The sequence below is a fragment of the Trematomus bernacchii genome, unplaced genomic scaffold (genome assembly GCF_902827165.1).
Source record: "Trematomus bernacchii unplaced genomic scaffold, fTreBer1.1, whole genome shotgun sequence".
NCBI classification, from domain to species: Eukaryota; Metazoa; Chordata; class Actinopteri; order Perciformes; family Nototheniidae; genus Trematomus; species Trematomus bernacchii.
The window spans coordinates 1,845,262-1,869,937 of record NW_022987477.1 but is presented as its reverse complement, the minus strand read 5'-3'; the positions used below and the strand labels follow the sequence as shown (position 1 = coordinate 1,869,937).

At 42.2% G+C, this 24,676-nt stretch overlaps 3 protein-coding genes across 3 annotated transcripts; 1 reads left to right on the top strand and 2 right to left on the bottom strand.

Moving 5' to 3' along the window:
* Positions 1 to 1,937: 1,937 nt before the first annotated feature.
* csrnp1b (cysteine-serine-rich nuclear protein 1b) lies at positions 1,938 to 16,336 on the top strand. The gene is made up of 5 exons (XM_034147388.1): positions 1,938 to 2,162; positions 10,180 to 10,366; positions 12,534 to 12,793; positions 12,885 to 13,181; positions 13,291 to 16,336. The coding sequence occupies exons 2-5, from the start codon at positions 10,192 to 10,194 to the stop codon at positions 14,200 to 14,202; spliced, it is 1,644 nt and encodes a 547-aa protein (XP_034003279.1). The 5' UTR covers positions 1,938 to 2,162; positions 10,180 to 10,191; the 3' UTR covers positions 14,203 to 16,336.
* Positions 16,337 to 17,246: 910 nt separating this feature from the next.
* Positions 17,247 to 19,591, bottom strand: LOC117497669 (elastase-1-like). Its single transcript, XM_034149674.1, has 7 exons — positions 19,558 to 19,591; positions 19,367 to 19,461; positions 19,084 to 19,190; positions 18,845 to 18,973; positions 18,433 to 18,569; positions 18,208 to 18,353; positions 17,247 to 17,492 (listed from the first exon to the last, which is right to left on the bottom strand). Exons 1-7 carry the CDS (start codon positions 19,589 to 19,591, stop codon positions 17,247 to 17,249), a joined length of 894 nt encoding a protein of 297 aa, XP_034005565.1.
* A 1,414-nt stretch (positions 19,592 to 21,005) lies between these two features.
* LOC117494840 (elastase-1-like) lies at positions 21,006 to 23,354 on the bottom strand. The gene is made up of 8 exons (XM_034145833.1): positions 23,300 to 23,354; positions 23,113 to 23,207; positions 22,819 to 22,925; positions 22,580 to 22,708; positions 22,168 to 22,304; positions 21,936 to 22,081; positions 21,142 to 21,291; positions 21,006 to 21,060 (listed from the first exon to the last, which is right to left on the bottom strand). The coding sequence occupies exons 1-8, from the start codon at positions 23,331 to 23,333 to the stop codon at positions 21,049 to 21,051; spliced, it is 810 nt and encodes a 269-aa protein (XP_034001724.1). The 5' UTR covers positions 23,334 to 23,354; the 3' UTR covers positions 21,006 to 21,048.
* Between the last annotated feature and the right edge of the window lie 1,322 nt (positions 23,355 to 24,676).

The window sequence follows — 24,676 nt, the reverse complement described above, 5'->3', positions numbered from 1 at the left end:
ATAACAGAACAGAATTTAATTTAAAAACAGAAACCCTAGTGGGCCCAATAGGAGTCTTAATGGGACTATTTCTACTGTCATTCAGCTTGTTTTGCCTCTGAGGCCCTAAATGAGGCCCCTAGGCTCAACAAACTAGTGAGAAATGAAGCCTCTATTAGCAGGAGACAATTAGCTTAGCTCTATGTACACATCTTTAGGAGACCTCTCCCCCAAGTATCAAGTCAAGCACCTGTATTGACATTGGCGGAACAATTTGCCCCAGTGTTCAGGTCCAGCTGAGAATGAAAGCAGAGTGTGTAAGAGCGTTAAATACCTGAGAGGAGTTCAGCAGGGTGTGTGTGACGCTGCTGCTTCTGGAGAAAAATATCCCTGATTTATTCAATCAGTGTTTTAATTACTGCGCTGATGTGAAACCGGATATTCAGTGTGAGAACTCATTAGTGGCTTTGGAAACAGGAATGTTGAGAACTGGGGTGAGCTTGGGTTACTGAGTTTGCTGTCTAATAGCATTTTTAGCTAGTTTTATTTAAATGGGCAGGTTTTTTGTCTAGTTATTTCTACCTTGTGAACTGTTTTAACAGTTTTTAACTGAAAAAAGTATATTTTTCTGAGCTTTGGCAAAACCAAAAAGGGCATCAACCAATTACATTGTGTGAATTAGTCAAACCTGATGACTGTTTCCCTAAAGGACACTTTTTCCTTTAAGTAAACTAAGCCTAAAAATACAGAATCAGTCTAAAAATGACTCATTGTGTGTTTGTATCTTCAACTTCCTCAAGGTTACTTATACAAATTACCAGACCTTACCTCAAGAATGAACTATTAAAAAGCTTTTTTCTGTTAATAAACATTATGAGTGAGCATGTGCTATAAATATGAAGCAGTCGTTTCCTTTTAAATTGATTTTAACTTCTGTGTTCCATGAAATACAGAGTGAGTCATTTCATTCAGTCCTTCATACCAGCTTAGTCAGTTTTTTCCCTTAACTGGAAGTGAGCCACACAGAATGACAGCTCCTCCCACGTCACTATCAGATATCATGATATCTGTCTACTCACCAAACTGCTTCCCACTACGCAACAGTTCATAGAGACTCATAGATCCTCGACCAGTTGTTATAGGTGTGTTTCCATGTGATGATGTAAGATGTTATGGGATAACGCCACAACAAAACAATATCAAGTATCTTGGTTACTATGTGTTTTACTTAGCCAGACAATTAGGAAAAACCACAAATTCAACTTATGTACAGAATATACCATTATGTTCATATCAATGCATATATGTGTCTTTTAATCAAATCAAAGTGTATTTATAAAGCACTATATCACAACACACATTTGTCTCAGGGGGCTTTATAGATCAACACAAATGAATGACAAAGTAAAAATATATAATACAATTACACAAATGACATGGAGTTGAGATATAATTAAACCAACAGTAAGTTGAATCGACAATATACAAACACACACAAAGTATAAAAAACACTACATGTGACCTATATACATTTTAAATAGTCAAATTTGTCACAGACTAATGAAGAGTATATGAGATAAGATATACTGTATTGATCCCCAATTGGCACTTTTATAAAAAATCAAAGATATATACTTTAAAAATATACATATAAAATGGACATAAACATTTAAAAGTGTGAAATATAAAGTGGGTATCTCTCTCTATCTGTCTATCTATCTATCAATCTATCATCCAGCCACCAGGGGCTATTTAAAGCCTCGTGAATTCCTATAATTGTCTTTAATTTCCATATAATTATTTATGAATACAATACAATCGGTGTGTTTTATCAGGGGTGTAGTGGTACAGGAGGCAAGGCAGGAAGCAGCGTGGGCAGCAGCCTCCCTGTGTCACTGCCTGCGTCAGAACCAGACGCCAGGAGGGTGTTTTCCACTGACGAAAAGAGGCAGCTCTTCTCGGCAGACTCACAGACAAGGGAAGCGCTTCAGCTGGACGGAGCTCGGGTGCAGAGGCAGGGAGAGACGCAGACAAAAGCACCGAGCAGAGCTGCCTGTATGCGGGGATAAAAGGCTCTTTTTACCCGTGCCATTCTCTGGATTACTTCCACTTCCACTGGTTATCCCATCGGCTGCTTTACCGACGCGATTTGCTCCCTAAATGGTGATCGGATACTTGAATTGGTGAGTACATGGACACAGAATGGCTCATTGAGCAGCGTTTTTTAAAGGGAAGAGTTTGTGTGTTGGAGGCATTTAAATGTGCTGGATTTCCTTTGACTACACAACTTGACGCTTCATTGACATGGTTGGCTGAGTTGTATTAACTAGCCTAATGGGTGGCTTACACACAGGTGATAATGTGATTGCAATGGAATAAAATAATTGTATCGATTTCAGGCGAAATTCCAACAATCCGCGTATTGATTTACGAATCGATCGCTGATAAAACTGTCTACATTTTGGGTTATGTTTTTAGAAACTCCACATGTTAGGAGTGTGATACCCCGGTGTGTTTTCTGCTGTGGATTCATTTTATGTGTGAACTGTTGGTGAGGTCGGCTTTGTGTATTCAGCCCGAGTTGTTCTTGTTCACCTCAGCAGTGCTGGTGCGCCTCTTGTAACTAGAGCGACTCCTGAAGGCACTACATCTGAACACTCACTCACACAGCTGACAGTGCTCCTGTCATTAGAATTAGCATTAATCATGGGGAATGATCGGGTCAACAGGGGGGAGCACATGCCTTGGTCTTGCAACATCAGTGATATTTCTTATCATTTTACGCATGTGCCAGGTGTGGACATGTTGAGCTCCTTCATTGTTTGTCTGCATAATGAGATATTTTTACTCATTACTTAATTTGATCTCCAGATAAGCTGTTTGTTTATTTACAAGGTGATTATTCCCACCAGACGCTGCTATATAATGCATGATTCAGAAATGACACTGTAGGCTGTTATTTTGAAATGGAGCTACTGAATGAATGTAAGCGTCTCTAGCGCGACCTCTTTTGGAAATCATGTTTTTTGGAATAAGGCTGCACAGCTCAATGATCCTTTGTTTACACAGAGGGGATAAAGCACTTGATGCTGTGCGTTTTATGTGCCATTCATTTCACAGGAATGTGCAGTGATGTTGAATGCTGCACTCTGATATCGTAATTTGTCAATTTGAGCTCTGATTTGTGATGTTGTCTTGGAGTATTAAGACAATATTTGGAGGGATTTCAATGACTTTATTACCTCCAGCATCCTCACTGCTAACCTTGTGGTGCCTGCAGATGATAAATCTATGATAATGCAATTTGTGATAGTGTTGCAGCCAATACTGTGCTGTAACCTGGACAAAGATAACAGGAATGGGGGGGGGGGGGGTTTCTCCAGTAATTTAATTAAATAAATAGAAACTAAGTTACTGAAACTAATTCTGTTGCTAAAACAAATACCAACAAATATTAAGAAATAAAATAAGAACACATTTGGCTGCATACATTATGTAATTATTAACTCAAAATGCATTAAGGTTAGCGGTTAAGTAAGTAACTAAAATTGTAACTATTAAAACAATTATGGTGTTTTTTTTTTAATGGTGTGTGCCATGACTGTATACTGAACTGAAACATTTAAAATCTTCAACAATGTCTTCGTCCAGCATTAAATGTGTCTCTCATTCAATACAAGTTGTTATAGAGACGCCACCTCTGCAGCTGTCAGCTTTAGATGAACTGAACGTCCACTTCCTGTGCGTTTCACAACCTGCAGGAAGCTCACACACACTTTTAGTATCTGTCTGCTGGGTTCAGACGAGGCTGTCTGTTCCTGCTTCATTTTGGTCACGCAGGATGGCCCCATGCTTTAGAGAGAGGGGGACGATGAGAGGGGGGAGTGTGTGTGAGAGAGAGGGGGGTAAGTCTGCTGCCGCTCTCCCACAGCAGTGGAGCTCCCATCTGCTTTGTCCTCTCCCAGAAATTCCATACTGCAAGTGTCCCAGACTGGAGCACGACCCCTGAACTCACCACCACCTCCCCCCTCCCTTCCTCCACACACAGACACACACACATTTTATTTGTATTTCCGTATCTACACTGTAGCTAATTTGCTAATGGCAATAAAGCCTTGAAACACACACACACACGGAGACACAGGCACACAGACACAGGCTCCCAAAGCTGCATGTTTGCAAAGGAATTCTTTTCATGACATTTTCCCACTTTACATACAAATCTGAGCAAAGCTACACATTTCAGCTTCTTCTTGCATAGTGAGTCTTTCCCTATGCATACGTGCACTCACAATCAGCCCTCTCTTTTATTTGTGTACACCCTGTTTATCACTCACAGCCTCCTGCAGGCATCACCTGGCTTTTTGAGTGTGTCCTGCATAACAGATTAATGACAGCTGAGGGCATGTGAGGTCCACGTGCAAGCTAATACCCTGTCAGGTGTGGCCGGCAGAGGCAGCGCGCTCCACTGCCTGATGGGAGGAGGACTTTCCAGTGGTTAGCAGTGAGAAAAAAAAGACATCTGGGTTAGATAGAGCCTGTGTTCTTCTCCCACCATTACAGCGAGAGTGGCGCTGCCAGAATGGAATTCCTGTGGCTTGGAGACATGACATTATTTATTTGTTTTGTACAATCCACCCTCCTTCTTCCCACTACCTCTGCTTTTTGGAAACCGGAGAGAGAGAGTGCACGGGTCGGGGCAGAGGAACAGAATGTTTCTGTGGGGAGAACAACAGGCTTTACAGAGAGCGGAAAACGGGAGCTCTCGCTGCTTTGTTCCAGCAGGTGGAGCGCTTCTGAGGAACAGCTGGCTCTAACCCTCCTGTGTGTTCGGGGCAAAGCCAGAGGTGGAAGAAGTACTCGGATTTAAGCAAATATAGCACTTCTAAATTATAAAAGCACTTTGTTACAAGTAAAAGTCCTGTATTCAGAAGTAAAAGTACAAGTTATCGGCATCACGAAATACTTAAAGTACAGTAAAGTACACCTTTTGCAGAATCATATATATTGAGTTACTATTATAATTAGTCATGTGTTTTCATCCCAGCTGGTACATGAAGAGCTCATTTGAATAACTTGATATGCTGCTGCTACATACCTTAACCTAGACATTGGTCAAAGTGTATTCAATAATTGATAAATATGTTGTATTAGCTAATAATCTAAACCTTAAAAGTAGTCAAAAATGCCCGCAATAGGAAATGAATGGGTAACCCTGCATTATGTTCATCCATCAGATAGTACACACCCAACAAATCTACAAAATGTTGATTCTGGAAAACATTTTCAGTATCAATTATTTGTATATTCACTGCGGTTATTCATGTAAACCAGCACTAGGAGACATTGTTTACAGCTTAAATGTGAGTAAAATAGAAATGTGTAATGACAGGTGAAACAGACAGGTGACATTTAAGCAGGATCACCAAAGTAAGGGGGGAAAATGAACCCAACAGGAGGGCTTAAGAAACCAGACAGTGTTCCCCCTGCTGTGCATCCCACTATCATATTAATGGTGATCAATCGCCAGTGACAGAGCTGGAAGTGTAACACGGTGAAGCCGGCCTGTCTGGACACGCTCCCACACACAGGAAGACTCCCAGGTTCATCATTATCACATTTTATGAGCACTCAGTCAGTCAGTCAGTCACTCAGCCTCTGCACAGTGTGCCATTTAAACGCTGGCGTCCCACCCACGCTGTTATCAGGGGGCAAAGTCAACTGAGACTTGTCCTGTTGGGCTGCAGGCGGACAGGGTCAGTTCAAACAGGCTTTCTGCTGGAGAGCGCTTCAGGGATGCATAGACGTCTTTTTGGATTATTATTAACATTTCCTGGATGTACAACGTTTTTTTTTATATGGTTTTCCTGGATTTTTTTGCTTCTGATTACACCTCCTTAAATAAATTCCATTGGTCTCTTGCAGTGGGAATATGGAGGTAGGGATTGTTCAAACCTAAAATCCTCTTTAATATTTAATGCATGCTTCTTAATTCACATTTTAGCGCTTCATTCTTGTGTAACAAAGTACATTTCTCCTCTGTGGCACGAATGAAAGTATTCTGATTCTGCTTAAAGAGCTGTCTGCAGATAAAATAGGACTGAATTAGGATTTATATCAACATCGGTATGTATGTATGTATGTATCAAGATAATCTTCTTCCAGTGACATAGTTAGCGTCTGACTTTGAGCTGTAGTGCTTCAGGTGACAAATCTCCTCGCCAGAGATTTATCTTTCCCAACTTGTGTGTGTGTGTGTGTGTGTGTGTGTGTGTGTGTGTGTGTGTGTGTGTGTGTGTGTGTGTGTGTGTGTGTGTGTGTGTGTGTGTGTGTGTGTGTGTGTGTGTGTGTGGTGTGTGTGTGTGTGTGTGTGTGTGTGTGTGTGTGTGTGTGTGTGTGTGTGTGTGTGTGTGTGTGTGTGTGTGTGTGTGTGTGTGTGTGTGTGTGTGTGTGTGTGTGTGTGTGTGTGTGTGTGTGTGTGTGTGTGTGTGTGTGTGTGTGTGTGTGTGTGTGTGTGTGTGTGTGTGTGTGTGTGTGTGTGTGTGTGTGTGTGTGTGGGTGTGTGTGTGTGTGTGTGTGTGTGTGTGTGTGTGTGTGTGTGTGTGTGTGTGTGTGTGTGTGTGTGTGTGTGTGTGTGTGTGTGTGTGTGTGTGTGTGTGTGTGTGTGTGTGTGTGTGTGTGTGTGTGTGTGTGTGTGATAATTTAGTGTGTGTTGAAAACATGCTGTGCTTCCTTCTCTCCGATCACATCCATCCTCCGCAGAGGTGGAAGAAGTACTCAGATCTTGTACTTGAGTAAAAGTACCAGAGTGTAGGAATACTCTGTTACAGTAAAAGTCCTGCAATCAAAATGTTCCTCAAGTAGAAAAGTGTTGGCATCAAAATCTAGTGAAAGTACCAAAAGTAAAAGTAGTCATTCTGCAGATTGAATGAAGTACAAAGTAGCAACAAAAATTGAAAGTACAAGTACCTCAGAATTGTACTTAAGTAAATCTACTTAGTTACTTTCCCCACAGATTCTCAGTTTAACGCAAGACCCTCACAGCTCTGGATTCCTCGCTTTCATCCTCTCTTTTTTATCCTCAAATTGCGTGAATGTTGTCTCCTCCCTCCCCCCCCCGGAGTCCTTCTTCTTTTGGCCCCCGGGGTCTGTGGGTGCAGGCTGAGAAGCTCCAGATTGACTACAAGCCGTCCCCCTTGCCAGGATTAACCTCTCGCCATTGTTTCTGCCCGTTGAACAGGATTAACAAATCAATGTGTCAGGTAGACTGCAGTCAAGAGACAATGACCCAGTTCTGACACCACTGCCCCCCCCCCCCCTTCTGCCTCGCTGCAGCTTTTAATTAAAAAGACTTTGCTTAGCTGGCTCCATGCACTCCCTGGAGGATGCCTCGCAGCATTGTTTTGCTTTCTTTACAGCGAATTGGGGGGGTGTGTGCGATGGCAAAAAATGTAAGGTGAACACTTTTCCTCAAACGCTGTAATGTGGCGCACTTGTTGTCTAATCGGTGTGCAACACATGCTGCGTCCAGGTGTCTCTCAATCAGAATCACCTTGATATTAAATAGCAAAATACTAATAAAGAGGCATGCATAAAATATTAAAGATACAAATAGAAATTGCACAAAATACACACCCAGTAACAGTATTTAAAAATAAGTGTAGCATGGATAAGGTAGTGGAGTAGCAGCCAAGTAATCATATGAAAAGTATGTATTGCAGATGTCTTGCAGTCGTTGCTTTGTCTAACTATGAGATACAGTTTGTTTCAAGGCAATTCCCACTATATATGTGATTGTACTAGCGGCTGCGAGAGGCATTTGGAGATGATGTCCCGCCCCAGTGAGTTGATGGAAGAGAATTTCTCATTGGTTTCAGTAATGTAAAAAAAAAAGTGCTGAGGTGGTCAGAGTGTAAAGGATGCCTTTCTGTTTGTTGCAGAGGCGGCTTGACCTATTGCAAGGTGATTCATTCATCATATGTGCACTGGGGACAACAATATCTGACTGCAGCAATAACAACAACCCCCCCCCCCCCCACCCCCCCCTGTTCAAAGGTGTCAGCCTCTTGCCCTTGTCTTCTCTTTTATCCTTGTCAGAAAGCAGCTCCCGGTTTGCATAATTGCTCCCTGTTGCATGCAGAAAATGACCTCCTCCTTGCATACCTGCTCAGGCCTTTTTTTTTCAACTGCTGACGCTTGCATAACATCCTGATAAGAAACCAAGCATGCAGGTCACACATGGTGTTCCTCTCAAGCCATTGGAGGATCCGTAGGCATGGCATTCCCTGGCTTTGAATGTCCTCTAAGGAGAAATGGTGGCAAATCAGCTTGTTTTCAGGACAGATTGGAGTCACAGACATGTCACAATGTACATTGCCTTCAAAACAGACAGAAACAGCAAAGGTGACATTCCTTCATAAACATGTATCCAAAATCCCCTTAAACATGAGCAGAAAGTGCTTTCATTACACGCTCAAGCTGCAACAGCTGCAAGCGATCTGGCTGTGATTCCAAAGACTGTAAAATGTTTTATGGCAAAGTAGAAAAAAGAAAACAAGCGTCTTTTCCCTTTCCACATCATCGTAGGGAGTGTCTGCGCTGGAGTTGAGCCCAGTCATGTCTTCCCTCTCCCCTCACTTCCGTCCTTCCTCCCCTGCTGACCTGTCTTGTCGCCGCGCTCTTCCCAGAAGTTGTGAAAAAGTCTGCTACTACGTGACGCTCTTATGTCCCGTATCCAAGAAACACACTGCCTTCCTAGCATGTTAATATTTAATGTCAGTCGTTTCCTTCCTGGAACACGCTGAGGTGGACTTGCTCTCGCTATGAGATATTGTTTCCGAAGATTAAAAGGCCCTTTTCTCTCCTCATGACTATCTTTGTCTTTGCCTGTCTCTCAAAGGATTGATTGTTTTTATCGCTGAACCAGCAGCTCCTCTCTTGGGACTCTGGAAGAAAACATGCACGAGACAAAGCAGAGCTGTGCACACTTACAATGAGAAGACATTAAACATGCTACTGCTGGCTATAGCTAGCTTTTATTAAGGGAATGATTGAAATGAAACGTCTGTGGCGGCCTGATTTGGTCACCTCTGTGCTGGGCCCTTCACTCTAATCAATGCATTTGCTGAGCTGATGGGATTTGGAGGAGGGTGAAGGGTCCAGTAATTGTTGACTTATGCGAATGGGCCTGATTGATTGCTTCCTGTGCCACGGAGAACTTCCACTCTCAGCTGAGTGCAGCGCGAGATCTGGACGCATGCGGTCTCACATGGCCAAGACCACGACCTGTTTGGACCAATAACACTGCAGAAATGCGTCTGTGAAAGATCCCTAAATATGTTCACTTAGGGCTGTGCGATTATGGCAAAAATCATAATCACGATTATTTTTGGTCAATAATTGATATCACGATTATTAAATACGATTATTCATTGACTTTGAAAACATCCATTTATTGAACTTTAAAACAAATACAAATAATAATTTGAACAGTATCTTTTTAACTGTTGATTACCCTGAACGTGTAATTCAACTGAAAAACCAATACAAAAATAAATAAAATAAATGATACATTTAAATAAATAATATCAAAATAATAAATACCAATAAACAAGATCAACACATATTTTGGAGCGCACTTCAACAAGCTACTAAACATATGTAAATATGATAAATACAAATAAATTAGACTAAAATAAATTAGATCAAATATGTTGCAGTGCACTGTCACAACCAAGCAAAGCAAAATAATCGTTTTTTCCGATTATGTTGTTTTCGTAATTGTGGCAGGCCAAAATCGTAATTGCGATTAAAATACGATTAATTGCACAGCCCTATGTTCGCTCACCAGATACTGTTCATTCATAAGGTTAGTTTATTTGTAAAGCACATTTCAGACACAACGGCAATTCAAAGTGCTTTACATAGATTACAAATAGACATTGTAAATACACATAATGCTGCCAGACAAGCTGAAGTGCAAAGTTAAAACCTATTTAAATGACTTCTAGAAAAGCAGCAGGTGTTAAGCCTTGATTTAAAAGGACCCAGGGTTGTGGCAGACCTCAGATTCTCAGGGAGTTTGTTCCAGATCTGCGGAGCATGAAAACGAAAAGCTGCCCCTGTGAATTTGACAAAACATCAAAGCTGTTAAGTGTGAATAATGTGCTGATGAACCCCTCCCTCTGCTCTCTCCTGCAGATTGTTCGCACCATGAGTGGGCTTCTCAAGAGGAAGTTTGAGGAGGTGGATGAGGACCCATGCTACTCCTCACCCTCCTCCCTCTCCTCGGACTGCTCGGGGTGGGACTCGGAGGGGGAGAGCTGCTACTCGGACACCCTGGACTCCACCCCCAGCAACCCCAGCTCGCCTGTGAAAACCTACAACAGTGAGTGTCCTTTACCAGCAGCAGTAAATCACAGAGGAGCTGATGCTACATGCTCCTTAATGCACACTCTCTGCGGAGGCTCTGATAACAAAACCCATACAAACGTGGGAGGGTTAAGGAATTTAGGCAGCTGGCAGCCCATGAAACATTTCACAGGAATGATTTCAGACTTCTGCAATGAATATCCCGTTTGATTTGATGCCCTAAAGCTGCAATGGCTAATCACATTATGCAGTGGCTGCTCACCAGACAGAGCCTCACCTTTCCCTGAGGAGGGTTTGGGTCCAAATACTATAGAAAGGTGACTGACTGTATTCCCTTACAGTTACATACAAAAACATGTAATCAGATTACTGTTATGTTTCTCAAAATGTGTGTAGTACAACAGGGCAATATATATACATACATAGACTCATATATACACACATTCAGAGGTATAATAACAGTCTACACACACATGTGGACAGGACATGGGTGTGTGAGTCTAGTTTAGTAGACGTTAATTGTAACAGATTACATTATTAAAGTCCCGTCTGCTGGCCTTTGGGGGACCGGTCGGTTGGAGAGGGATTGTAGGGGGAGAAGGCCAAGCAGTTGTGAGGTTTCCAGGATGGCGGGGCAGGCAGCCAGGAGGAAAAGATGGAAGTTTGCCAAGGCTGGGAACACACAACGCCTTGTCTGAAACCTGGGCATGCACCCAGCACAGGTGCTGAGAGAGGCTGGGCGAAGGGATACAGAGAAAAAGACGGGGGAGTATAGGACAATCAAGACAAGAAGGCATGCAGACACATTTGGAGGATCGGATTGGAAACCTATAATCCGGTGTTTGTGTTGGACGGAAAACGGCAAGCAAAGCGCTCCCATTCAGAGGTGTCATTTGTCTCCTGCGGGTGTCATGAGCCTGACTGGACTTGATGGATGTGGGGCTGGAACCGGCAGTTTGGTTTATCTGCATTGCCCCCGAAAGGCAGATTTAGACGACATAGTGGAGCTATTGTCTGTACCTGCATGGGGGTGGGAGGGTGCTTTTCTTCCTAGTAGCTTCATTTATTAAACGGAGGAGAGTTGTTTAGGGTGTGTCCCGAAAAAAACGACAAGGAAGTACCCTCCAAATAATGCTCAACACATGTGGAAAAGGTGTTTAAAGGGCTTTATTGTCATATACACAGCCACAGTGAAGATTTGCATTGACACAATGAAGTCACAGGCTCCTCCAACAATGTAACATAGTCATATATAAGACACACAGAAAAGACTATTTAGCTAGACTAATGTGCAAGTAATGCAGGAGAAGTTAGCTGTATGCAATCCACATATGGTTCTACTTTGATTTAATGGTTTCATTGTATTTGTCTGAGTACAGTAGGATGGCTGGTGGTTGTAGGTTTTGAATGTTCCACCAGAGAAAGGACCTTTGACCCCTCTCAGTTACCGGGCAGTTTGTAGGGGATTGTCAGCTTGCAGGGAGGCCAGTTTTTATTCCACTTCCACCCTCCACCTCTTCCGGAAGCCTGAGCATTTTCTCACCCGTCTGTGATCCTGGGTTTCCTCCACACTGTCGGTCACCACGGGGAAATTCCTAGGTTGGGTGTTTTCCTTTTGTCGCACAGTAGGACAAGAAACGAGGTGGGACGTGTTCTCTGTAGTGTAGGTTTCACGATGTGAGAGTGTTGGACTCCTGTTAGCAGTGTCTTTTAATTTGGTACATGATAAGGTTAGGCAATAAATCAGAGGGGTGTCCTTTTACTGTCTGTTCAGCAAGGTTTGCACAAGTCTTACACAGTGGAGCATCATGCCATCTAGTGGCACTTAATAGTCTGTTTGCTAGCAGTGTGGACCTGGAAATGTTGAGGACACCAACGTTTTATGTTAGTTTCATTCATTAGCATATGCAGACAATAGCAAAACAAAATGGCTTGGCCGATTTGGGCAATTTTGGTGTGGTTTTGAGGTATATTGAACATGTTCTGACATTTTGAGGATAACACATTGTAGTTTTGAGTCTCCTAAACATTCAAATCGACCCATAATTCATGAAATTCTGGTTAAAAATGCCATGTTTACTTTTAGAACTTGCTGAGGGCCAATTAAAAATGGTCCAAGCGCAGCTGTTGTTTTAAGCAATTGAGTTCAATGTATCCTAAACCTACTCTTCCTCCATCCACAGCCACGTCCATCCTGAAGAAATCCAAGAGAGCCAGACGGGGCAATGTGACCTTCGACCAGGTGACGGTGTTCTTCTTCCCTCGGTGCCAAGGCTTCACCAGCGTTCCCAGTCGAGGAGGATGCACTCTGGGAATGATGCAGCGCCACAGCATTCTCCGCACCTATTCGCTCGCCGAGTTTGCCGTGGAGCAGCGGCTGCTACGACGGGAAAAATTCCTCAACAGACTCAGGGAGGAAAAGCTCGAAGCTCTCAAGTTAAAGGTAAGAGAAGTTGCCCCAAAGTGTAATGGATCATTTGACTTTTACTTCTACTTGAGTACAAGATCTCATTGATGTTTTTTCTCCACTCCAGCTGACTAAGAATGGAACCCAGGAGAACGAGGAGGCGGAGCGGCTAACGGTGGACGACATCCCCGAACAGGAGATCGACATCGGTGGCACCAATCTGGACGAGTGCTCTTTCCTCCATCCTTACCCACCCAAACGGCGCTACGCTCTACTCAAAGAAGCCGGCGTGAAGAAGGTCGACAAGGACGAGAAGAGGCAACTGCACGAGCTGAGGATCTCCAGGGAAAATTGTGGCTGTGACTGCCAGGGCTTCTGCGAGCCGGAGACGTGTAGCTGCAGCCTGGCTGGCATCAAGTGTCAAGTAAGAGCCGTTAGATGTAACACAGAAGCCTTGAAAATGTAAAAAGTTGCGGTTTAACAAGAGGCACTACATCCAAAGTAATGTAACCACTTCCTTCTGCTTCCCTCAGATGGATCATTCCTCCTTCCCATGTGGCTGCACTAAGGACGGCTGCGGGAACACAGAAGGTCGCATCGAGTTCAACTCCACCCGGGTACAGACGCATTACATTCACACCATCATGAAGCTGGAGCTGGAGAAGAGGCTGGAGGAGCAGTCGAGCCCGGAGGTAAGGGATAAAACCACCACCTTAGTGCCCTCGTACGCCTTCACTTCAGACCTGGCAGGAGAGAACAGCTGCAGCAGCGACATGACGGACTTATCGGACTCTCAGAGCGAGGACTCTGGGGCGGGCGAGAGTCCGTGCAATCACCACACCCAGCTGGACGACAACGGCCTCAGCATTTTGAGTTTTAGCGACACGGTGGGCGGCTCTAGAAACTGTCGAGACATTTGCTACCCAGATAAACATCAAGACCACCTGTCCACGGAGGCTTTCAGCAGCTTCAGCATGGCAGACTTTGCAGACGAGAACGACAACATAGACGCCGCGCTGTTGGACGATCACACAGACAATCGAGCGACAGACTTTTTGGATGAGAACGCCAACCAGGGGAACGGTTTATTTCACGGCGGCAGTGTGCCACGAACGCCGTCTCCGAGCATCGACCGCTCGGCGAGTTACAACATGGACCTGAGCCTCTCCTCGGAGTCGGACCTGGAGTTCTTTGACGGGTTTCCCTGCTTGGGGCCCAGCTCGCTCTACAACTCCCTGAAGGAATACGAACACATGGACAACTTCTTTCAGTTTCAGTTGCCTAGCTATCCCTCCCTCCCTCCGGCCAGCGACCCCGGGACCTGCCTCCTGGAGTCGCTGATCGGACTCTCCGAATCCGTCCCTGAACCCCCCGCCACATTTACAGACAATCAGCTGTTGGAGGAAGCCATGAAATTGTCTGTGATGGAGTCTGTGAAAGTTTGACGAAACTAGTGGACAGTGCAAGGAAGAAAAAAAAAGGTTATAGAGGGAGGCCGAACATGCACATAAATGTGATTTTTGGAGGAAGCTGTGATTTCCCTATTGCCTAATAAATGTTCAAATTCCAGACTTGCCTTCAAAACGTTAGCAAAGCAGTGTGGGATAAATGCTGTGTGAGATGGCAGCTAGTGTTAAAAATGCAAAATGGAAATCAATTTGGCCCTTAGTAACCAATGATGGCTCTGCAGTTCCTAAGAAAGCTATTTTGACCAAACCAAGATCACCAACCATGTGATGAACAGGAAGTAAACCTTAACTGGGGCCAGGTTGGGAATCTCCACACAGCTGAATGTGCACCTCAGGGATTTTTCTAGCTTTCTAGCTTTTGGAGGCAATGTATGGTGACCATTGCTGTGATGGCCTTCATGTAAAACCTGAGTTAAATCACACGTGTTCTCTTATTGGGCTCACACTCGGATGGCTTTGAGTTGGTACGGTCCACCCTGTTAAAGCTAGTGGACTCTTCCTTCTCAAGATCTCACCTTTGGGTGTTATATGGTACAAAAGAAATCCCTCTAAAAGCTCCTCGATCAGCACTTTATCTGTGAAAATGTTTGAATAGGCATTGCTGTGGTTGTATGGGGTCGATTCAACAGTTCAACGCTAAATTATGGAGTTCCTTATTTATGAGAAAAGAAAACGCTCATACCATTTAAAGCTGTAGCTTGTTATATCTATATTACTTTGTTTTAAATTATTTCCTTTCATGATTCTATTCTATTTATTTCCGCCTACTTTCACTCGAGAAGCACTGTGGTTATTTTTCACCTCAAAGTGCTTCCTTTTTCCCCCCATTTCACATGATGGCATTGCTATGGGAAATGGGACCACAAGTCCATCAGAAAGTATTTAATATCTATTCTCTTTTACATATAACTTTTTTTTTTTGATAACTTATTACATCATCATTTCATTAGCTATTTAATTTAAGACATTTTGGCAATAAAATGGGGGTGTTGTGAAGTTTACTGGATGTGCCTGCTTATCAGGGAGCCTGATAGTGCTTCCATTTAAGCTTTGGGACTGAAAACTGTGGAATCTCCCGAATCACTGAAACTAAATTATGGGTCTATTGTATCGCTGCCTATAATGTAACCATAGAAAAATTACACTAATATTTTATAACTAATTTATGTAGGTCGACAAAGAATTCTAATCACTGACAAATTAAAATATTTTATTAAAGAAAGAAAAAAAAATTCAATCCGGGACAAACTTTGTAATATATGAATTATAGAGAAATGTATACTTATGAAGGTTAATGGCGCTCTAGCATTCTGAAGTATTTTTCACATAGGCAGTCTTATGATGTCTTAGCGAAATGCCACTAAAACGGAGTAAATTGCAAAGATCAATTTGATTGTATTCTGAATTTCTTGGAAGTCTGTGACTTGGGTTACACTATGTATTGAATTAAACAAGGGGCATTGTGGGTAAAAACTGCATATATTATACAGTTTTTATCGCACACACAAACCCTGAAAATGAAAAAAGTTGCCTCATTCATGACAGAACAAGACAGTGGAGGACACTAGAGAGTGTATGTACATATCTCACCCTTTCTACAGCTGTTTCTGCAGCCTTTCTGGACCCTTTAGAAATTATGCATGCAGGTCCCGTTTGTTAAAACTTGTTCTGATTAATTGTATACTTTGAAAAGTGCTGAATGCACATCGGAAATGTATTATTCGCTTTTTGCCTTTTTGATTATTTTAAAAATCCATCCGATATGTTCTTACGCCATGAAGAGGGCACTGATTCTTTTTGCAAGCCAATGTTTGTTTCTCTTGTACAAAAAACATCATGAAGAAATGGCATCAGTGAGTGTTCATCAATGTAATGTATTACAGTACAGCTTTTTTTTTACATTTTTGTTTTCAGAAAAGAAACGTGTCTTACTTTTTTGCCTTTTTTGTTGTACATATTTCTGCTTGAATGGTCCTGCAGAGCAAACAAAGCTGCTTTATTTTTTACATATTCACACTTTAACCTGCTGTTCAAAAACAGTCTCTTTCATCTAAGCCATTTGACAGCCTGTCCCTCCAAATAATAATAAAAAAAACATTTTCTAAAAGCTCTTGTTTGTCATATTTGTTGAAATTACATTACATTACATGTCACTTGTTGTTTATCCAAAGCGACTTACATACTCAATACTGTGGACAATCCCCACAGGAGCAATTTGGGGTGAAGTGTCTTCAGGGACACAACGACATGCTGACTGCTGTGGGGTTTGAACCTGTGTTCCCCTGATCCCAACACTACACTAGTCCACTGCGCCACACGCCTCCTACAATGCTATATAATAACCCATAGGAAAGGAAATATGCCTATTAAGTCGATGTCTTTGATTTATAAAGCGTGTTTAATGTAATCCTCTCTTCCTAACTGGAAACATATCCAGTGTTAACATACTTAAACCATACACTAAAGCCTTTAAGACATTAGATAGTCTATGCATTGGCAGTCTTTGGGGTTTTTTGTGTGTAAACCACAGGAATCCATGTGGTTTCTGTCTCCATGGCTAGCAGAACAACACGGTGTGATGTCATCATGCTGCAGTCTCCTGACTACCACCACACACACATGGCTAGAAATCCCAGACGAGAAGGAAATGTCAATCCGGTGACTGCATTTAGCTTACATTGGCCACCGTCAAGAAAATGTGGTTCTTGTTAAGTCTTTAGGTCGTTTTTTCAAACATTTTAGGGGGTTTTCCGTTCATTCTGGATACATTAAATAGACACTATGCAACTTCAACCTAAACACGATCGATCAAAAATATGTGTAAGACAGTTTTTGGCCAATGGGGTTGCAGACTTGGAGGTCAGATGATCTTTAACCTTTAGCTAAGTACATGGTATCAAGTCTGAACGTGAACCACCACCACCATCTTGTGGCTAAAATAAGAACTACAAGCCAACCTCTATCATATTAAACACACATGAATGCGATGCAAATTCATTTTATTTCAGACGTTAAATTGTTCAGCCTATTGAATAATCTGGAAGAAAACAAAAAAAACAAAAGTCAGGAAATTGAAATATGCAGATATGGATATGTATTAGATATACCAGGAGGCTCACTGAGTAGATCCAGTCATGGAAGGAAGACACTCTGGTGAAGAGGGTGGGTTTGTTCAATAGATTGCAGCCGGGTGGACTGTAGCTGACGACACCGTGGACCCTCCAGGCCCCGCCAGTGTAGCAGTTCAGGGGCCCGCCAGAGTCGCCCTGGGACAACGAGAAGATTGTTTGTCAACCCTGTCACAGACTCTATGACTCAGCCTATCATAACAACCTAATAAGGCTGTCCAACAACATCATCTCAGACATGTTCTGAACAGAGAATATGAACGGCTACCATCTAATGGGAGATACAGGGTCCCACGATTCAATAAAGTCAGAGTGAAGCAGGGGCGGACTGGGACTAAAAATCAGCCCGGGAAACTCGACCGGCCCAACTCGGTACCGCTAGTTCATTGTCAGCGGGGGGTGGGGGGGGTCTTTAGGCGGGACTTAAAAGTTTGAAGAGTGGGCTCGCTGTGCAGATGTTGAAAGAGGTATCTTTGTATACAAATGTGCACCAATATTCACAGGGTTGTGTAGCACTGACAGTATCCTACTTAATCTGCCCCTTTATCATAGAGCAGTCTTGCGTTTATGGATACCAAAGATACGGACCTCTGCATCACTCTCAGTTTTTAAGAAAAGCCTCAAGACCCACCTGTTCCGCACCACATTTGACTGACTGTCCTTTATTTTATTTATTTTGTATTCTAACCTTTTATGCTCTTAACCTTTTTTATATTACCATATTTTATTCAATATGCGCCTTGGATAACTTTTTATTTTATTGTATTTTCAATCATTGTGAAGACGTTTTTTTTAAAAGTGTGTTATATAAATTAAATGTATTCTTCTTCTTATTATTATTAAAGATGTGTACCTGGCAGCCTGATATGACTCCATCTCCTCCAGCACACACCATGGTCTTCAGAGCGATGCTGCCCCACCAGTCAGGCCTGGAGCACATTGAATGCTCCACCACTGGGATGGGGGCCACCTGCAGGATGTTAGGGATGCTCCCTCCATCTGTAAACAAAAAAAGTGTGTGAAGGTCACCTATTATGCAGAATCCTGTGTCATATAGTTTGTGTGTGTGTGTCCTCACAGTCCATGAGTCCCCAGCCGGTGATGTAACAGGTGAACCCGTGAGGTAGTATCTGATCCAGGTAGGGAAGTTCAGCGATGGCCACGTGGCCGTTATTATACAAAGGGTTCGCCAGCCTCAGGAGAGCAATGTCATTTCTAATAGAAAAAATACATTTTTTGAAGAAGTTATAGTCTGTTTGCCAGTCTTATTGAGAACCTGGAAATGCTGTGTACCCCCGGCTATTATGTTTCCATCTACTTGTGCAAGGCATTTCAAAGCACTACATGAAGGAAAGTGGTAATACAAGTTGGTTTGTAGCCATAAAAGTGAAAGCATAGGATGCCTTAACCCTGTAACTATCCCCTTGGGCATTTACTGTCAATGAAAGTGTGCTTTGAGTGGTGCAACTAAGACAACTTGCTCTCTTTACCCTCTGGCATGGTCTCCATTCCAGCCTGGATGGACAGCAATCATTTCCACCCGGCTGAACTGCTCACTGCCGTCGTACTCGTACAGGTCGTACTCCCCCGCCACCACACGGTACGCACTAGCATCCATGCTGATTGAAAAAATCAAAGACATACTGTGTTTACTTACAAGCAGACACTGGGAATCAGCAGAACAGGAGTGACAGGATCAGTGGCATTGATTGGTTGTATGAGAGCAAACCTTAGGATACAGTGAGCTGCAGTCATGATGTAGAAACGATCAATGATAGTGCCTCCACACATGTGGTAGTATGAGCCATCGTTGTATGAATCATACTGGAGAGAAGCCTGAGAGAAAACAGAGAATTACACTGATACCAAAAAGACAATGACAGAAATCGATCAGCATAATGAGGTCTAGCAGATTAAAAGTAAGCCTATTTACCCAAAGGATATAAGTAAAAAATACTAGCGTCACATTACATTCAATCTGTATAAATAATGTTTTTAAATAGTGCTCATACCTGCCATCTCCAGGTGTTTGGTATGGCGTCATTGCCTCCTATGACCCTCTCATTGTGCACCTTATGGTTGAAAGGTGTTTCAGCACAAATCAGCCCTTTGGTGCACACGTGAGATTGGAGACAGTACAGTTAAATGTGCACTAAACAGCACTGAAAATATGTTTTTGGGAATATATTTGGGGAAAACTTACCAATGCAGGAAAGGAAAGCCACAAGACGAATCATGTTGGAGCTCTGACAACCAGATACCGTTTATCTTCACCTATTTATATCATTTTGGGACTGGAAAACCTCCAGGAGGTATTAGGTAACCACAAAGATACCTGCCAACTCAGCACAACATGTGGATGAATCCTAATCAAATGTATGATTTTCTTATGGTGAGGACGAGCAAACACTTCAGCAACCCTATACATCTCTTAAAATCTAGGTCTATAAATATATTTGGTTATATAGTCATTTTAATGCCACTTTTATTCATTTAGGAAAATGTTTGAACAACATTTCCTATCATGGTGGGAAAAGAGCAGGTGCGTTCACATGTTCAACTATCGACTGAACATTTTATCCTTCCCATGGGTATTGATATGCTTTAGTTATTTATAGGAAAATGTTTAACAGCACGCTATCAGTATAGGACATTTTGACAGATTCGTATTTGGGTGAAAATACAGATGTTAATGTGTATATAAACATATATAAGACATACAGAAAAGACTAATTAGCTAGACTAATGTGCAAGTAATGCAGGAGAAGTTAGCTATATGCAATCCACATATGGTTCTACTTTGATTTGATGGTTTTATTGTATTTGTCTGAGTACAGTAGGATGGCTGGTGGCTGTAGGTTTTGAATGTTCCACCAGAGAAAGGACCTTTGACTTTGAGGCCAGTATTTATTCCACTTCCACCCTCCACCTCTTCCGGAAGCCTGAGCATTTTCTCACCCGTCTGTGATCCTGGGTTTCCTCCACACTGTCGGTCACCACGGGGAAATTCCTGGGTTGGGTGTTTTCCTTTTTGTCGCACAGTAGGACAAGAAACGAGGTGGGATGTGTTCTCTGTAGTACAGGATGTGAGAGTGTTGGACTCCTGTTAGCAGTGTCTTTTAATTTGGTACATGATAAGGTTAGGCAATAAATCAGAGGGGTGTCCTTTTACTGTCTGTTCAGCAAGGTTTGCACAAGTCTTACACAGTGGAGCATCATGCCATCTATAGTCTGTTTCCAGGCAGTGTGAACCTGGAAATGTTGAGTACACCCAAAGTGTTATGTTAGTTTCCTTAATTAGCAATAATGAAAAATGTCAATCCGGTGACTGCATTGAGCTTACATTGGCCACCGTCAAGAAAATGTGGTTCTTGTTAAGTCTTTAGGTCGTTTTTTTCAAACATATATATATTTTTCCCGTTCATTCTGGATACATTAAATGGACACTGTGCAACTTCAACCTAAACACGATCGATCCAAAATATGTGTAAGATAGTTTTTGGCCAATGGGGTTGCAGACTTGGAGGTCAGATGATCTTTAACCTTTAGCAAAGTACATGGCATCAAATCTGAACATGAACCACTACCACCATCTTGTCACTAAAATAAGAACTACAAGCCACCCTCTATCATATATGAAACACACATGACTGAGATGCAAATTCATTTTATTTCAGATGTTCCATTGTTCAGCCTATTGGATAATCTGTAAAAGACAAAACAAATAAAAGTCAGGAAATTGAAATATGCAGATATGGATATGTATTAGATATACCAGGAGGCTCACTGATTGGATCCAGTCGTTGAAGGAAGACACTCTGGTGAAGACGGTGGGTTTGGTCACTTGGTTGCACATGCCGGATGGACCATAGCTGACGACACCGTGGACCCTCCAGGCCCCGCTAGTGTAGCAGCTCAGGGGCCCGCCAGAGTCGCCCTGGGACAACGAGAAGAGAGGGGCCAATGTGGAGACCATGCAGTGAGAGGTAGTATATAAGGAATCTGCTAAAGCTGTGCAGATATTAAAAGTGGTAGCTTTGTATATGTTGGGAAAATACTGAATGTACTCTTCCAACATCAGAGTACACATGATAACAAAGGTATCCCAACTGTAGCTGTGTACATGACAGGATGTATGATTACCTAGAAGAGCATCAGGACTGTTGTAGGCATATGATAGCTATGTGATTAACATGATGATTCAGCCTCTATGGAGATAGACATATGACAAGCATGATCATTTCTGACGTGGAGCTAATCTGAAGTAAACATTGAATACTGCTTTCTATTCCTCCATCTTGTGACTGTGTAACTCCCTCTCTTGGATATCAGCATGTGAAGGACACTGTTCAGGAACTAGTTGATGCTCTGTATGTGATGACTACTTCCATTCTGGAGAGGATCAGAAATACATGGATCCTGAGATTGAAGCTCAAGCCGGTGACCAGTGATATTTTTCTAACAGTATACATATGTACAACAAATATTCAGAGGGTTGTGCAGGACAGACAGTACTTTATCTGCCCCTTAATTATACAGCAGTCTTGTATTTATGGATACCAAATATCCAAAGATGTGTACCTGGCAGCCTGATATGACTCCATCTCCTCCAGCACACACCATGGTCTTCAGAGCGATGCTGCCCCACCAGTCAGGCCTGGAGCACATTGAATGCTCCACCACTGGGATGAGGGCCACCTGCAGGATGTTAGGGGCGCTCCCTCCATCTATAAACAAAAAAAGTGTGTGAAGATTTCTTTATTAGATGTAAATGAATGGTTGAATCATATAGTATGTGTGTGTGCGTCCTCACAGTCCATGAGTCCCCAGCCGGTGATGTAACAGGAGAACCCGTGAGGAAGCATCTGATCCGGGGAGGGAAGTTCAGCGATGGCCACGTAGCCGTTATCATACACAGGGTTAGCCAGCCTCAGGAGAGCAATGTCATTTCTAATAGAGAAAATAAAAAAATGGAATAAGTTAAACTCTGTTTGCCAGTCTTATTGAGAACCTGGAAATGCTGTGTACCCCCGGCTATTATGTTTCCATCTACTTGTGCAAGGCATTTCAAAGCACTACATGAAGGAAAGTGGTAATACAAGTTGGTTTGTAGCCATAAAAGTGAAAGCATAGGATGCCTTAACCCTGTAACTATCCCCTTGGGCCTTTACTGTCAATGAAAGTGTGCTTTGAGTGGTGCAACTAAGACAACTTGCTCTCTTTACCCTCTGGCAAGGTCTCCATTCCAGCCTGGATGGACAGTAATCATTTCCACCCGGCTGAACTGCTCACTGCCGTCGTACTCGTACAGGTCGTACTCCCCCACCACCACACGGTACGCACTAGCATCCATGCTGATTGAAAAAATCAAAGACATACTGTGTTTACTTACAAGCAGACACTGGGAATCAGCAGAACAGGAGTGACAGGATCTGTGGCATTGATTGGATGTATGAGAGCAAACCTGAGGATGCAGTGAGCTGCAGTCATGATGTAGAAACTAGAAATGATAGTGCCTCCACACATGTGGTAGTATGAGCCATCGTTGTATGAATCATACTGGAGAGAAGCCTGAGAGAAAACAGAGAATAACACTGATACCAAAAAGACAATAACAGAAATCTATAAGCATAATGAGGTCTAGCAGATTAAAAGTAAGCCTATTTACCCAAAGGATATAAGTAAAAAATACTAGCGTCACATTACATTCAATCTGAATAAATAATTTTAATAAAATGTTTTAAAATAGTGCTCATACCTGCCATGTCCAGGTGTTTGGTCTGGCGTCATTGCCTCCTATGACCCTCTCATTGTGCACCTTATGGTTGAAAGGTGTTTCAGCACAAATCAGCCCTTTGGTGCACACGTGAGATTGGAGACAGTACAGTTAAATGTGCACTAAACAGCACTGAACATTTTTGGGAATATATTTTGGGAAAACTTACCAATGCAGGAAAGGAAAGCCACAAGACGAATCATGTTTGAGCTCTGACAACCAGATACCGTTTATTTGTCCCTATTTATATCATTTTGATACTGGAAAACCTCCAGGAGGTATTAGATAACCACAAAGATACCTGCCAACTTTAGCACAACATGTGGATGAATCCTAATCAAATGTATGATTTTCTTATGGTGAGGACGAGCAAACACTTCAGCAACCCTATACATCTCTTAAAATCTAGGTCTATTTATAAATATATTTGGTTATATAGTCATTTTAATGGCACTTTTATTCATTTAGGATTTTTTTTAGACAACATTTCATCATGGTGGGAAAAGAGCAGGTGCGTTCACATACAGCCAAATTCAACTATCGGCTCTAACAAAATGTTCCTAGAGATAACTAAAGCAGGTCAATAACCATGGGAAGGATAACATGTTCCACAGCATGCTATCAGTATAGGACATTTTGCAGATCCGTATTCGGGTGAAAATACAGATGTTAATGTGTGTATAACAAACATCAAGTATTATGCAAATAACCCTCATGCCCTAAATGCCCTAAACCTAAATGTAGTATACCTGCTGTTAATTCTCTGTTTCATTGTAACTTTATGGAAGCTATGGAGCTTAACTGAAGGTAAAGCCAGTGGTGTAATGTAGTGTTTACTCAAGTAATTAAAAGTAGCTCCACTTTTACCAGCTGTGAGATTATTGCAGCAAAAGGAATAATTTAGAACGATTCCTAAATGGGACATTAAGCCGAGTAGGTGCTTTTACTTTTGGTTACTTTTGGATATTTTGATGCCAATACTTAAAGTACGTTTTTAAATGCAGGATGTAACTGAGTATTTTTACACTGTTTTCTACTTCTACACAGTAAAATCCGGAGTGTTAATTTAACACTCTGAGATAAGGACCATATGTTCACTGGCTCTCAGTGTTAAAATGTAGTCTTTAAGTGTTCATTTAACACTTAAGTGTCCATTTAACACTTAAATCCCTCCCTTTAAGTGTTCATTTAACACTTAAAGAGTCCATTTTAACACTGCCAGTGAACATATGGTCCTTACTGTATCTCAGAGTGTTAAAATTAAATTAACACTCCGAATTTTACTGTGTAGGCCTACTTAAGTAAAATATCCGAGTACTTCTTCCACCACTGGGTAAAGCTAGTGATGAGTTGAATTAAAAGATATAAAAATAGGCTTTGTTTTCGTCACATTATACACAATATCAAGCTTCAAACGTCCCATATCATTTTGTAATATTCATGTATTACGTACAACGTCAAATTTCCATGACTTCTACGCCAGTGTTGTCTGTTGCCCAGCAACCACGTAGAACACCCAGTCAAGGACGGCTAATCGAGCTCCAGC

Coding starts and splice junctions, on each gene's coding strand:
- LOC117497669 (XM_034149674.1), bottom strand. CDS start 19,591: ATGATTCGTCTTGTGGCTTTCCTTTCCTGCATTG. Junction 18,354..18,432: donor CGGCTGGGGACTCATGGACT/GTGAGGACACAC, acceptor TTTTGTTTACAG/ATGGAGGGAGCATCCCTAAC. Junction 17,493..18,207: donor GAGTCATATCAGGCTGCCAG/GTACACATCTTT, acceptor TCGTTGTCCCAG/GGCGACTCTGGCGGGCCCCT.
- csrnp1b (XM_034147388.1), top strand. CDS start 10,192: ATGAGTGGGCTTCTCAAGAGGAAGTTTGAGGAGGTGGATGAGGACCCA. Junction 10,367..12,533: donor GCCTGTGAAAACCTACAACA/GTGAGTGTCCTT, acceptor CTCCATCCACAG/CCACGTCCATCCTGAAGAAA. Junction 12,794..12,884: donor TCGAAGCTCTCAAGTTAAAG/GTAAGAGAAGTT, acceptor TCTCCACTCCAG/CTGACTAAGAATGGAACCCA.
- LOC117494840 (XM_034145833.1), bottom strand. CDS start 23,333: ATGATTCGTCTTGTGGCTTTCCTTTCCTGCATTG. Junction 22,709..22,818: donor GCAGCTCACTGCATCCTCAG/GTTTGCTCTCAT, acceptor TTTTTCAATCAG/CATGGATGCTAGTGCGTACC. Junction 21,292..21,935: donor GAGTCATATCAGGCTGCCAG/GTACACATCTTT, acceptor TCGTTGTCCCAG/GGCGACTCTGGCGGGCCCCT.